At 45.4% G+C, this 15,051-nt stretch overlaps 1 protein-coding gene across 4 annotated transcripts in view; it reads right to left on the bottom strand.

Moving 5' to 3' along the window:
- The window catches only part of FGF14 (fibroblast growth factor 14), a 456,868-nt gene that overhangs the window by 88,468 nt on the left and 353,349 nt on the right, over window positions 1-15,051 (bottom strand). For all 4 annotated transcript variants that reach the window (XM_084841808.1, XM_084841807.1, XM_084841805.1 and 1 more), the window contains one exon: window positions 12,525-12,628. In XM_084841808.1, the coding sequence (XP_084697934.1) occupies window positions 12,525-12,628 (104 nt within the window). The remainder of the gene's footprint in view (window positions 1-12,524; window positions 12,629-15,051) is intronic.

Below are 15,051 nucleotides of genomic sequence, written 5' to 3'. Positions count from 1 at the left end.
ACCATCACCACTGAGAAATAAATGTGAGTTGTGTGAGAACAATGAATGATAGATCTTGCCCAGTTCATTTTCCTTTTGATCTGTGGTCATATAAGAACAGAAACATGCACCAATATGAAGATTTTGATCACCCCAAGACTTACAAATTTATTATGGCATAAGCTTTCATGGACTACAGGGAAGGAGCCTGTGGGAAGGAGGACCAGCCAGCTGTACCAAGTGGATCCTGAGCCTGCTTCTGCCCCCGCCAAACAGGTACCTAAGGCAGGGCTGCCAGAGGCTGCTTGGGAAGGAGCCTGTGGGAAGGAGGACCAGCCAGCTGTACCAGGTGGATCCTGAGCCTGCTTCTGCCCCCGCCAAACAGGTACCTAAGGCAGGGCTGCCAGAGGCTGCTCGGGAAGGAGCCTGTGGGAAGGAGGACCAGCCAGCTATACCAGGTGGATCCTGAGCCTGCTTCTGCCCCTGCCAAACAGGTACTTTAGGTGGGGCTGCCAGAGGCAGCGCCTCGGCGTCACATCAAGTGCGACGCTAAGTGCGCACTTAGCATTGCACTTGGAGTCGCATGGAACAGCACCTGAAGACCCACCCACCGCCTCTCCAGAGACACCAGCAGCCACAGATACCAGCAGCAAATAGCAGCAGAAGAGGGCAGCAGCTTTAAAGACCAGGGAGAAAAGGACAAATGTAGATTTTATCTGCTCCTTCTTAGCTGCTGTTCTCTTTTATCTCTTTTATCTCTTCTATCTTTTATATTCTTTTAAACTGTTGTATGTTTTATATCTTAACATTTTAATATGTGCCTGAGAGGACTATTGAGCAGTTTAGGGGGTCAGGGAGGTACCACCATAACTGTGGTCATGGGCAGGGGGAGGTATGGCATTGGGGGATTAACAGGCCAGCTGAGGAGAAGAGGGCCTAGACACCTTACAGCTGTCCCCTCTTCTGGCTCTTCCCCCAAACTGATGGTTCCTTACCAGCTTGCCCTCAGGCCTGGTGGTGCTACTGCTCAATGCCAGGTCGGCCCAAAATAAAATCTCCCTCATCCATGATTTGATTGTGGATGAGGGGGCTGACCTGGTATGTATTACTGAGACCTGGGTGGAGGAACTGGGAGGGGTCCCTCTGTCCCAGCTGTGCCCTCCTGGGTACTCAATGCAGCGCCAGCACCGACTCGAGGGTCGAGGAGGGGGTTTGCTGTGTTCTATAGGAATTCGAACCCTCTCTCTAGGCTTCCTGCTCATTTGAATGCAGATCTTGAGTGTTTGTACCTTGTGTTGGGTACCCGGGACAGATTAGGGATTCTGTTGGTGTACCGCCCACCCCGCTGCCCATCAGACTCCCTGCCTGAGCTGTTGGAGGTGGTCTCAGACTTGGTGTTGAGGACCCCTAGGATGATGGTCCTGGGGGATCTCAACTTCCATGCCGAGGCCACTGTATCCGGGGCAGCTCAGGACTTCATGGCCACCATGATAACCATGGGGCTGTTCCAACATGTCATCGGCCCAACGCATATAAAAGGACACACGCTTGATCTGGTTTTCTCGACTGGGCAGGAGGATGGTGATCTGAAAGTGGAGGAATTAACATCTGTCCCTTTGTCATGGTCAGATCACTTCCTGTTGAGGTTTAGACTCCTGGCAGCCTTCCCCCACTTCAAGGGTGGGGGACCTATTAAAATGGGCCCAAGCGCCCTCTCCCTCTGAGCAGAGCCCGGCCAGCTCCTTGGTATACACCTGAGCTGAGATGCAAGAGGGGAGATGGCTAGAACGCAGGTGGAGGAAAACTCATGCTGAGTCTGACAGAACACAGGTAAGAGCTCACTATCAAGCCTACTCTGTGGCAGTGAGGGTGGCAAAGAGACAGTTCTTTTTCACCCGCATTGCATCTTCTCAGTGTCGTCCAGCGGAGATTTTCCAAATGGTTCATGGCCTGTTACATTCTGGGCCAGGGAGAGAGACGGTGGAACCCTCAGTGGCACGCTGTGATGAGTTTGCACGGCACTTTGAGGATAAAGTCGCTCAGATTCGTCATGAATTGGACACCACCATTAATGCAGTTCCATTGGTTCAGAGCACCGTCTGGTCCAGTTTTATTGGATGAGTTTCAGTTACTGAGGCCTGAGGATGCAGACAAGGTGCTTGGCCAAATCCGATTGACCACTTGTGTGCTTGACCCTTGCCCTTCATGGCTTATTAAATCAAACAAGGAGGGGATGTCCGGCTAGAGGAGGTTGTAAATTCCTCCTTGAGAGAGGGAGTGGTGCCTGCCGCTTTAAAAGAGGTGGTAATTAGACCACTCCTGAAAAAGCCTAACCTGGACCCAGAGGATGTTAACAATTATAGGGCAGTGGCTAGCATCCCCTTCCTGGGCAAGGTGCTTGAGCGGGTGGTTGTAGGGCAGCTCCAGGCACTGTTGAATGAAACGGATTATTTAGATCCATTTCAATCAGGCTTCAGGCCTGGTTTTGGATAGGGATGCGCAAATGTCACTTACCTTTTCGAAGGGGTGATTCGTGGGGGGGGGGGGAGGCGCTCTGTGCCTCCCCCCGAAATCCTAACTGGCCAGCTCCGCTCTGCAGCAACTCTGCGGAGCCACTGGCCGGGTGCATTCGCAGGCGTGCGGAGCCTGCGGACGTAAATGGCGGTGGCTACGGCAGCCGTCATTTGCGTTCCTGTTTTTTTGCTGTGATAGGCTATGTAAATATTTACATAGCCTATCACAGCAAAAAAACAGGGGCGCAAATGGCGGCGACTACGGCGGCTGCCATTTGTGTTCCCTTTTTTTGCCGTGATAGGCTACATAAGTATTTACGTAGCCTAACACGGCAAAAATGGGGAAGTGAATGGCGGCCGCAGATGCGGCCGCCATTCGCAAAGCAGCGTGAATGGCACCAGGTAAGTGCTCCGTTTCACGCAACTTTGCGGGGTGGTGGGGCGGGGGGACTTGGTTCCACCACTGGCATTTGGCCTCACTGAGATCCATGGCGGAATCCTCTGACATCCCTAGTTTTGGAACGGAAACTGCCTTGGTCGCCCTGTGGGATGACCTCTGCCAGGAGAGGGACAGGGGGAGCGTGACCCTGTTGATTCTCCTGGCCCTCTCAGCGGCTTTCGATACCATCGACCATGGTATCCTTCTGGATAGGTTGTCTGGGTTGGGAGTTGGAGGCACTGCACTGCAGTGGTTCCGCTCCTACTTGGATGGCTGATTCCAGAAGGTGGTGCTCTGTGCCATGGCAATTGTGCCATGGGGTTCCACAGGGCTCTATTTTATCCCCTATGCTGTTTAACATCTACATGAAACAGCTGGGGGAGGTTATCTGGAGGTGTGGGCTGAGGTGCCATCAATATGCTGATGACACCCAGCTCTACCTCTCTTTCTCATCAAACCCAGGTGCGGCAGTGGCTGTTCTGAATCAGGGCCTGGGCCTGGGCCCAGTAATGGACTGGATGAGGGCTAATAAACTGAAACTCAATCCAGACAAGACGGAGGTACTGTTAGTGGGTGGTTCATCTGCCCAGCTAGGTGATATTCAACCTGTTCTGGAGGGGCTTGCACTCCCCTAAAGGATCACGTTCATAGTTTGGGGGTGCTCTTGGATCCAGAACTGTCACTTGAGGCACAGGTGAACTAGTGGCATGGAGCACTTTTTATCAGCTTAGGCTGGTATACCAACCACGCCCTTACCTGGACAGAGATAGCCTAGCTACAGTTATCCATGCTCTGATAACTTCTCATCTGGATTACTGCAATGCGTTATACATGGGGCTGCCTTTGAAAACGTTCTGGAAACTTCAGCTGGTCCAAAAGAGGGCAGCAAGATTGTTAACAGGGACTGGCCAGCGAGCTCATATTACGCCAGTACTTTTTCAGCTGCACTGGCTGCCAGTCCATTTCCAGGCCTGATTCAAAGTGCTGGTATTAATATTTAAAGCCCTTAACGGCTTGGGGCCAGGTTATCTGAAGGATCGCCTCCTCCCATATGTGCCTGCCCGGACCTTAAGATCATCTTCAGCCGCCCTTCTCCGTGAGCCCCTGCCAAAGGAAGTGAGGTGGGTGGCTACTAGGAGGAGGGCTATTTCTGCTGTGGCACCCCGGCTGTGGAATGAGCTCCCTAGTGAGGTTCACCTGGCACCTACATTGTATTCCTTTCAGTGCCAGGTGAAGAGCTTTTTATTTTCCCAGGCATTTTAGTTTTCTAAATATTTAGCTTTGCTGTTTTAAATCTGTATTTTAAATTTCTGCACTGCTGCTAGGTTTTATTGTGGTTGTATTGTTATATTGTGGTTTTAATGTATTATATATTTTAAATTGTTTTATTGTGTGTCGTTTGGTTTTAATTTTTGTGAACCGCCCAGAGAGCTTTGGCTATTGGGCGGTATAGAAATAAATAAATAAATAAATAAATAAATTTCATCAGATGCTTCTCTTCTGGAAAATGTTTTGCTCATAACATAGAGGACAAGAATGAGGAATGATCCAATGCATACAACTTCTATCTTTTTACAAATAGACGAGGACGTCATTTGCGTATAAGGCTCCATGGATTTCATGGTATGTGCACACTAGAGTATCCACTCAGGTTAATGGCAAGTCTTGTTGACTGCTGTGGATTCTCTGGATTATGACTCACTGAAGTATTCAATTACTGTGGGCCCATAGGTAGTAAAAGAGCCTTGTGTGGCGCAGAGTGGTAGGTGGAAGTATTGCAACTGAAACTCTCCCCACAACCTGAGTTCGATCCCAGCAGAAGCTGGGTCTCAGGTAGCCGGCTCAGGTCGACTCAGCCTTCCATCCTTCCGAGGTCAGTAAAATGAGTACCCAGCTTGCTGGGGGAAAGGTAGTCACGACTGGGGAAGGCAATGGCAAACCACCCCGCTACAGTATGCCATGAAAACACCAGTGAAAGCAGCATCCCTCTAGGAGTCAGCAATGACTCGGTGCTTGCACAGGAGGAACCTTTCCTTTCCCATAGGTAGTAGCATTTCAGTATACCATCAACAGTGAGACACACGGCAGCTCCTACTAGCTGTGTTAATCCACCTATGTTTTCTGCATTCTAAATTCTGAATATTAAACTCTGCACTCAGAATATTCAAACACAAAACATGCCACCTAAAAACAACCTGTGCTTGGGTCTTAAACAATAACCGGAGTCTACAACACATATTTTATTCCTCTGTTGAAATTGTAGCCTCTTTTAGAAGCAACAACAATTTTTAAGTTACATTTTGACATGTTTTACCTGCAGGCTCTTGCTATGGCATCGAGTTTATATATTTCTAACTTTGCTACACTTCTCTTGAAAAGAAAGAAACCATTCTTCTTCACAACAACATGCACTTACCTTTAACTTACTGAGGCTCTATGTTAGATGGAGCCATTCTCTCTAAGGAATGCTTGGCTAGTGCATCAGTAACTTTTACAATGTAAAGCAATGGCTCATATACACACACAATATATATTCAAATACTGCCTTACTATGCCAGTGGTTACATTGATTTCAGAAGGATTGACTGCAATGGAATCTTCTAAATAACATGTAGATGGGTATTAGAATATCCTCATCTGTGTACTATTTTCCATTCTTCACATTTACAGACTTCCTGCCAATCTATTTTTAGAAATAGAATTAACATTTGGGAATGTCTTCCTTACCTCTACAAATGACAGAAAGCACTGCAATGATATGGATAAAAGAAAGCGAAGAGGATCTAAACAGCCTCTTGTTGAAGGTGAAAGAGGAGAGTGCAAAAGCTGGTTTGAAACTCAACATTAAAAAAATGAAGATCATGGCATCTGGCCCCATCACTTCCTGGCATATAGAAGGGGAAGAAATGGAAGCAGTGACAGATTTTACTTTCTTGGGCTCCAAGATCACCGCAGATGGTGACTGTAGCCATGAAATTAAAAGACGCTTGCTCCTTGGGAGGAAAGCTATGGCAAACCTAGACAGCATAGTAAGAAGCAGAGACATCACCTTGCCAACAAAGGTCCGTCTAATCAAAGCTATGGTTTTCCCAGTAGTAATGTATGGCTGTGAGAGCTGGACTATAAGGAAGGCTGAGTGCCGAAGAATTGATGCTTTCGAACTGTGGTGCTGGAGAAGACTCTTACGAGTCCCCTGGACTGCAAGGAGGTCAGATCAGTCCATCCTAAAGGAAATCAACCCTGAGTGCTCATTGGAAGGACAGATACTGAAGCTGAAGCTCCAATATTTTGGCCACCTAATGCGAAGAGAAAACTCTCTGGAAAAGACCCTGATGCTGGGAAAGACTGAAGGCAAAAGGAGAAGGGGACGGCAGAGGATGAGATGGCTAGATAGCATCACCGATGCAATGAATATGAACTTGAGCACACTCTGGGAGAGAGCGCAGGACAGGAAGGCCTGGCGTGCTATGGTCCATGGGGTCACGAAGAGTCGGACACAACTGAACGACTGAACAACAACAACAACAACAACAACAACAACACATACACTGCTCCCAACTCTACCATGTAGAAAATATTGCTGCCATGGTGCTAAAGTGAATTGTTTTATGTATACATGCCTACAAACATATACACATGCACATACAATATAATGGAACAGAAAGGCCAACATAGCAACAGTTCATATCTTCTTCAGCCTTGAGATATTGTACACTGGCTACGAAGGTGGTGCCGACAAGAGAGATTTGGATTCTGGGACCATGGGCTATACTTCCTGGAAGATGGGCTGCTGGCAAGGGACGGGTTGCACCTCACAAGGGATGGGAAGAATGTGTTTAGCCACAGCATGAAGAACTTCATCAGGAGGGCTTTAAACTGAATCCTACGGGGAAGGGAGATGTAAAGTTGGGGATAACAATGGATGTAGGCTCATGCACTGCAATGGAGAGAACAGCTCTAATAGCGCCCAATAATAGTCTTCAGACACATGTAGGAAGAAAGCCAGACTATGAAGCACATGGTCTTCGATGTCTATATAGTAATGCCCAGAGTATGGGAAACAAACAGAATGAACTTGAACTCTTAATACAAGAGGGAAATTATGACCTGATAGGTATAACTGAGACTTGGTGGGATGACTCTCATGACTGGAATACAGCAATTGAAGGATATAACTTGTTCAAAAAGAAGAGGAGGAACAGAAAGGGAGGTGGGGATGCACTGTATGTGAAAAATACATATCTCTGCACAGAAATACAGGAGGAGGAGCTTGGTAGCCCCATCGAGAGCATCTGGATCAAAATAAATCGAGCAAAGAATAAAAGGAACCTGGTGGTCAGAGTCTACCGGCCACCCAATCAAGGACAAGACGAGGATGAAACTTTTGAAAAGCAAATAGCCAATGTTTTAAGGAAGCATGATGTAGTAGTAATGGGGGACTTCAATTTCCCCGACATTTGTTGGGAGACAAATTCTGCAAAACATGGCCCCTCCAGGAAATTCCTGACTTGTGTGTCAGATAACTTCCTCCTACAGAAAGTAGAGGAAGGAACTAGAGGATCGACTATCCTTGACTTGATCCTAAGCAACAGAGATGACTTAGTGGATAAAGTAGCAGTTACAGGAACTCTGGGGGAAAGCAACCATGTTGTACTTGAGTTCTTGGTTCTAAGGGAAGCAAAAGCCGAGTGTAGTCAAACGCGTACCCTGGATTTTAGGAAAGCTGATTTTCATAAACTCAGAACAATGATCAGTAAGGTCCCATGGCAAGCGATGCTAGCGAGAAAAGGAGTCCAAGATGGGTGGGAGCTTTTAAAAAAGGAAATTCTCAAGGCACAATCACAAACAATTCCAACAAGAAGAAAAGATGGAAGACAACAGAAGAAGCCAATGTGGCTTCACAAAAAGCTTAGAGATGAACTGAAAACAAAAAAGGACACATATAGGAAGTGGAAAGAAGGCCAAGCAACAAAGGAAGAGTAAAGTCAGGTGGCACAGAATTGGAGGGATGGCGTCAGGAAGGCTAAAGCTGAGAACGAGCTGAGGTTAGCGAGGGATGCTAAAAACAACAAAAAGGCTTTCTTCAGCTACGTGCATAGTAAAAGGCAGAGGAAAGAAATGGTTATTAAATAAGGAAGGCAAAATGATAACAGATGACAAAGAAAAGGCAGAGGTGCTCAATTCCTACTTTGGCTCAGTCTTCTCTCAAAACAGGGTCTCTATGACCCCCCTGGCAAAGGCGAAGTACAGGCTGAAGGGGCAGGATTGCAGCTGGAGATCGATAGGCATATGGTCAAGGAACACCTAATTACTTTGAATGAGTTCAAATCTCCAGGGCCAGATGAACTGCATCCTAGAGGAATAAAGGAACTGGCAGAAGAATTCTCAGAACCACTGTCTATTCTCTTTAAGAAATCATGGAGGACGGGTGACGTGCCAGATGACAGGAGCATGCTAATGTTGTCCCTCTCTTCAAAAAGGGTAAAAAGGAGGAACCTGGGAACTACAGACCAGTCAGTCTGACATCAATCCCTGGGAAAATTCTGGAGCAGATGATAAAGCAATCCATCTGGAAGCACCTTGAAAATAATGCAGTGATTACTGGAACAAATCAAGAACAAATCCTGCCAGTCGAATCTGATCTCATTTTTTGATCAAGTAGCCTCCCTTGTGGACTGTGGGAATGCTGTAGACATAATATACCATGACTTCAGCAAAGCTTTCGACAAAGTGCCCCATGATATCCTGATGAGCAAACTAGCTCGAAGTAGGGATGTCAGAGAATTCCGCAACGGATCTCGGTGAGATCTCGGTGAAATCCATCGCGGAACGAAGCCCCCACCTCCCCCAACCCATGAAATTCGGGCGGGACGAAGCCCCCGCCCCCCAACCCACAACAGTCACGCGAAACGGAGCACTTACCTGCTCCCGTTGGCACCGACTTGCGAATAGCGGCCGCCCTGCGGCCGCCATTCACTTCTTCTTCATAGAAAATACATATGTAGCCTATCACAGCTAACGCAGGGACACCTTTTGCGTCCCTGCGGAGGCCGTGATAGGCTACGTAAGTATTTACGTAGCCTATCACGGCAGGCTTAAAAAAAAAAACATGTACGCAAATGGCGGCAGCTATGGCGGCCACCATTTGTGTTCTGTTTTTTGCCGTTTTAGCCTACGTAAATATTTACGTAGGCTATTATGGCCAAAAAAAGGGGAATGCAAATGGTGCCCACTACGTCATTTATTTCGCCGTAATAGCCTACGTAAATATTTATGTAGGCTAAAATGGCGAAAAATACATAACGCAAATGGCAGCCGCCGTAGCTACCACCATTTGCATACGCATGTTTTGGGGTTTTTTTAAGCCTGCGTGATAGGCTATGTAAATACTTACGTAGCCTTTCACAGCTCACTACAGGGATGCAAGTGGCGGCAGCTACGGCCGCCGCCATTTGCATCCCTGCTGCCCAGTGGCCGGATGTCCGGCCACGGGCGGAGCCGGCCGGTGGCTCCGCAGAATTGCCGCGGAGCGGAGCCAGCCGGACAGGATTCGGGGGGAGGGGGCAACCGGAGCGCCTCCCCTCCCCGTCGAGGATTCCGGGGGGAGGGATGGAGTGCCTCCCCCCCGCCACAAATGAATCCGCGAAACGGTAAAGGACTTTCGTACATCCCTAGCTCAAAGTGGGCTAGATGAAACAATGATCCGGTGGATCCACAGTTGGCTACAGAATCGGACTCAAAGAGTGCTTATCAATGGGACCTTCCCAAACTGGGGAGAGGTAATGAGTGGGGTACCGCAGGGCTTAGTCCTGGGCCCAGTGCTCTTCAACATTTGTATTAATGGCTTGGAGGAGGAGGTGCAGGGAATGCTGATCAAATTTGCAGATGACACAAAATTGGGTGGGATAGCTAATACTTTGGAAGACAGAAACAAAATTCAAAGTGATAGACTGGAGTGCTGGGCAGAAAACAACAGAATGACATTTAATAGGGATAAATGCCAAGTTCTGCACCTAGGAAAAAGAAACCAAATGCACAGTTACAAGATGGGGGATACGTGGCTCAACAACACTACAAGCGAGAAGGATCCTGGAATTGTTGTCGATCACAAGCTGAATATGAGCCAACAATGTGATGTGGCTGCAAAAAAGGCAAACACTATTTTGGGCTGCATTAATAGAAGCATAGCTTCCAAATCCCAGGAAGTACTAGTTCCCCTCTACTCAGCACTGGTTAGGCCTCATCTGGAGTACTGTGTCCAGTTCTGGGCACCACACTTTAAGAAGGATGCAGACAAACTGGAGAGGCTTCAGAGGAGGGCAACAAACATGATCAGGGGACTGGAAACAAAGCCCTATGAGGAGAATTGAGGAGAGACTGAAAGAACTGGGCATGTTTAGCCTTGAAAAGAGAAAACTGAGGGGAGATATGATAGCGCTCTTCCAGTACTGGAAAGGTTGCCACAGACAGGAAGGCCAGGATCACTTCTCGATCATCCCAGAGTGCAGGACACGGAATAATGGGCTCAAGTTACAGGAAGCCAGATTCTGGCTGAACATCAGGAAAAACTTCCTGACTGTTAGAGCAATACAGCAATGGAACAAATTACCTAGGGAGGTAGTGGGCTCTCCCACACTAGAGGCGTTCAAGACAAGGCTGGACAGCCATCTGTCAGGGATGCTCTGACTTGGATTCCTGCATTGAGCAGAGGGTTGGACTTGATGGCCTTGTAGGCCCCTTCCAACCCTACTATTCTATGATTCTATGACTTTTATGTTGCAGTTTTTCTATGATACACGTTTGGTGTTATACGAAAGAACACAGATATTCCATACGCCACGCTTCAATGTAGGACAGAGAGGTGCTGTGCAACACTCTTTATTTTCTTGATGACATTTCAGTTATTAGAACATTTCCTCCTAATTAACTTTCAGAGCACTGTCATATATTCAAAACAGAATATTTTTCTGCAGGGTATCCCAAGCTTGATAATATGTCTAACATTTCTTCAAATGAAATAAATTATTATGTTGGTAACTCAAGGCAGCTTCTCAGATAAGACAAGCAAAAAGCATAATGACATATCAAGCGCTTCCTCTAGTAAAAAACACTATACTCCAGCCAGGGGCATTGACACACCTGGAAGCAGGCTTCTGTGCATGTATCATTAGCCAGACATGGAGCTGCATCAATAAGCATGTGCTGCATCCACAGTGCATGACCCCATCCAGCAGCAGGTTCCTGTATGCACAAAGCCTTAATGAGACTATCAGTGGCCTGGTGCTGTGTTCATACAGTTGGATCAGGACCATAGGGTACCATCCCACCAAAATTAAGTATTTTTAATTCAATGGGAGAGTTAAGCACACTCAACTCAATAAATATCCCCCACTCAACTCAATGGAAATTAAATGAGCTCAATCGTGGCTACATCATGACCCAAGGTGATAACTCCCAGGAGTACTTTTTGCTACATGTTTTTAAAAACGTAATTTCTCTTGTAAGAAACTGGTAATTTACATTTACCATTTGAATTTATTTCTGAATCATGGTAATATATGCTATACAATTATTTTTTTCTGCACAAAATATTGGAACAATCTAGTTAAAATGAGGTACACTGGAATTCCTTTGATTTCAGTGGAAGAGGCAAGCATGTGCTTAAACCATTGAAACTGATGGAACTCCAGTGTGATTCAATGTGGCTGGATCTTGTCTACTGTTTATTAACACGAAGGTTTTCTTGCCTTTAATCATGAAAACTACATCCTTGGGGAAAATCCATCATCTTCAAGTATTATATAATTAAAAGAATGTAGAATAATGTATACACAGCATTACCCAAGCTTTGTTTCACCAAAACACATCATTATATGAATTTACTACGTCTCTTCTTTGGAATCCTAGATTCACTCTACCTGAACAACATTTCTATTTATTTACACCTCTGCTTTGAATTTTGTGCAAATTATCTGAATAAGTGAGGCTGGAACATAGCGAATAAAATCAGGATATCAAAATCATTTGGATGCTAAACTATATGCCTCTAGTCATAGTGCTATATAATTATATTAAACAAAGTCAAAGAGCTATTGCCTGAAATGCATCTACTAGTTACTGTCAAATCATCTTATGGAATGATTAACTGGCCCCTTCTCATGTTTCATTGCTGGCATGGGAGCTGCTACAGCACAGCTCCTTCCCATATCACAAAGGTAGCAACAGAAGCCTCAGGCCACATGGAAGAAGTCCCTGCTGTGACTCCTCATTGCACCAGCATGAGCAATTTCTTTGCGGTCCAGACCTTCCGATGCTAATTTTGTAGCACTGGAAAGCACATTGTTGCAGTGGCCTCAACATGACAAACATGACATGAGAAAGTATCTCAAGCATAACTTCAGTGGTTTCAAGACAGTAGTCCAAAACTCTCATATGAAGGTTCTATCTTTTTATTAAACCCTCAAGTCTTTAGAGTCCACACATAGTATCTTCTTATTCTTCATCCTTTTAAATCCTGTAAGATTTTCTGTGAACTAGATCTGCCTTATTGCAGAAGAATAACTTACAACCAATAGCCACGGCATACTACTTACTGATGTATAAAGGAACCCTTCTCCATTTAGGGCTATATACAAGCCTGTTTTTACACCCTGGATAGCGACAACTCGAAGTCCCACTGGTATAAGGTTGAACAATGCTGTAAAAATAAAGAAGATCTGTTACAGGTAAGCAAAGAAGAACATAAAAATAATGTACAAAAGATTTTGCAGATATAAAAACCTGCATTGTGGCATTTTATATACATTCTATGGGTTGTAACAGATCGATAGATCAACAGATAGGTTTTAAATAGCAACATTTAAAATCCTATGCACAGTTACACAAGACAGGGTTCGGATGACACGCCACAGCTCATCGTTCTCATCCCAGAACAAACTGCAGTGCCCGTGAGTGCCAGCCAAGTTGCATATGCAACCCCCACTTGGAGTTGTTGTGTTGTGTGAACCCAGCAACTGTAGGTTATGCGAGGGTTAAATAACCCTCGCATAACCCTAAAACAGACCAGTTTCACATGACACAACAACCCCCAAGCGGGGGTGCATATTCAAAATGGCAGCCGTACACACCCCACATGTGCTGCAGCCTCACTGTGGGCTGTCGTGTCATGCGAACAGCCCCATACTCAAATTCTGTCTCTAAATACACTGAAGGACTGCAGTCAGATTACAACAAGGTTCAATGATGGTATTAGAAATCAAGACAGTAGATTTTCAAGACAGGTGTAGGAACGGGCAACCAAAATGATCAAGGGGCTTGAGCATCTCCCCATTGAGAAAAGGTTACAACATTTGGAGCTTTACAGCTTAGAAAAAAGGCAAGCAAAGGGGTGGGGGACATGATAGAGGTGTATAACATTATACATGGTGAGGAGAATGTACATCTCTCTTAATACTAGAAGCCAGGGTCATCAGATAAAGATGAGTAGTGGGAGAGTCAGAACATATAAAAGGAAGGTCACTCCATGCATAGTTGAACTATGGAATTCACTGCCACAAGATGTAGTGATGGCCACCAACCTGGGTGGCTTTAACAGGGGATTAGACAAATTCACAGAGCATAAGACTATCAATGGCTGTATATTACGTCCAGTGTGCCTCACGATACCAGTTGCTGTGGAACACAAGCAGGAGGGTGCTATTGCACTTGTGTCGTGCTTGTGGGCTTTCCATTGGCATCTGGTTGACCACTGTGGGAACAGAACACTGGACTAGACAGGCCTTTGGTCTGATCCAGCACCACTCTTCTTCTGTTCTTAATACTAGTAACAGCTTTAAATTAGATGAAAACATTTCTACCTGTACTAACATTGATCCAGATTGGCTCCCACCAAAATAATAATAATAATAATAATAATAATAATAATAATAATAATAATAATTTCTTTATCCCTTTCAGTCATATGATCATATTTGTAGTCCACAACATGCCCTGATCTGCCCAGCAAGCTATTACACCCAAACAGCTTGCAGCATGGAGACAACTACAATAAACAGCAACTGAAGGGATCTCAAAACCCACCTTGGTGGAGTCAAAATCCACCTTGGGCATATTTTCTCACAAAGGAGAAATAATGTGGTCAATTAGTTAATACACTGAGGATGTCCAAGGTGTGAGGAGGGAAGAATGGTATGCTGGAGACAGAATCAGTAAACTGCTGGTTGCTATGCTTTACAAAATGGGCTATCAGCCATTATGTTTGTTCCATATTATGTAATACCTTTATTAGGCCAAATCTCTTCATCAAGCAAGAGATGTTACAAAAGCAGGGTGGTGGTGGTGGGTGGGGGAAAATCACCTCCCCCACTGCCAACCTGCTTTTTGAAACATCTTGCTTGATGAAGAGATCTGAAGATCCTGGAAGCTTGCATATTTTTGTGATCTTTTGAGTTTTATTTATTTTCAATATGTATATACCACTCCACATCAGAAGATTTTGGAGTGGTGAACAGCAAAGATAAAAGAATAAAACACCATGTTAGAACAATCAAAACATGTTTAAAAGAAACAAATTCTGGTAAGAATGAATTTAATAAACCGTGGCTGGTCACTCAAGGAAGGCTTCCTGAAATAGCAATGTCTTCAGGACGTGCCAGAAGCAACACAACATTGGCGTCTGCCTGACTTCCAAAGGCAGGGAGTTCCACAGGAAGGGGGCCACCACACTGAAAGCTCTTTGTTGGCCTAATAAAGGTATTACACATTATATGGATTTTGATTTTTTTTTCTTATGGGCACATGACTGCCTTTGTTTTTTGTATAATCCAACTAAGTCTTCCTACACTTTACCTTAAAGACTATGAGCAATGCACACTTTATGGCTTTTAACACCAAGCCAGCTTTCTTTTTTTCTTTGCCTCACCTCTGCTTTGCTTAACATCCAGCCTGCTGAAGAGTTTGGAAAAGCTTGGAAGCTTGCATGCTATTTTGAGATATTTTGGTTGGTCCTAATAAAAGTATTGTCCTACTATGCATTTTGGAACAGTTCATCATTGCTCATCTTAACTGATGAATGTGACTCAAGCTACATGCCAAAGACCAATGGTAGTAACACTCACATTA

Source organism: Heloderma suspectum, chromosome 3 (genome assembly GCF_057233095.1).
Source record: "Heloderma suspectum isolate Gila_16-S chromosome 3, 16-S_ref, whole genome shotgun sequence".
Lineage (NCBI taxonomy): Eukaryota > Metazoa > Chordata > Lepidosauria > Squamata > Helodermatidae > Heloderma > Heloderma suspectum.
Note: the sequence above shows the minus strand (reverse complement) of the source record. Positions and strands in the feature narration are given on the sequence as shown.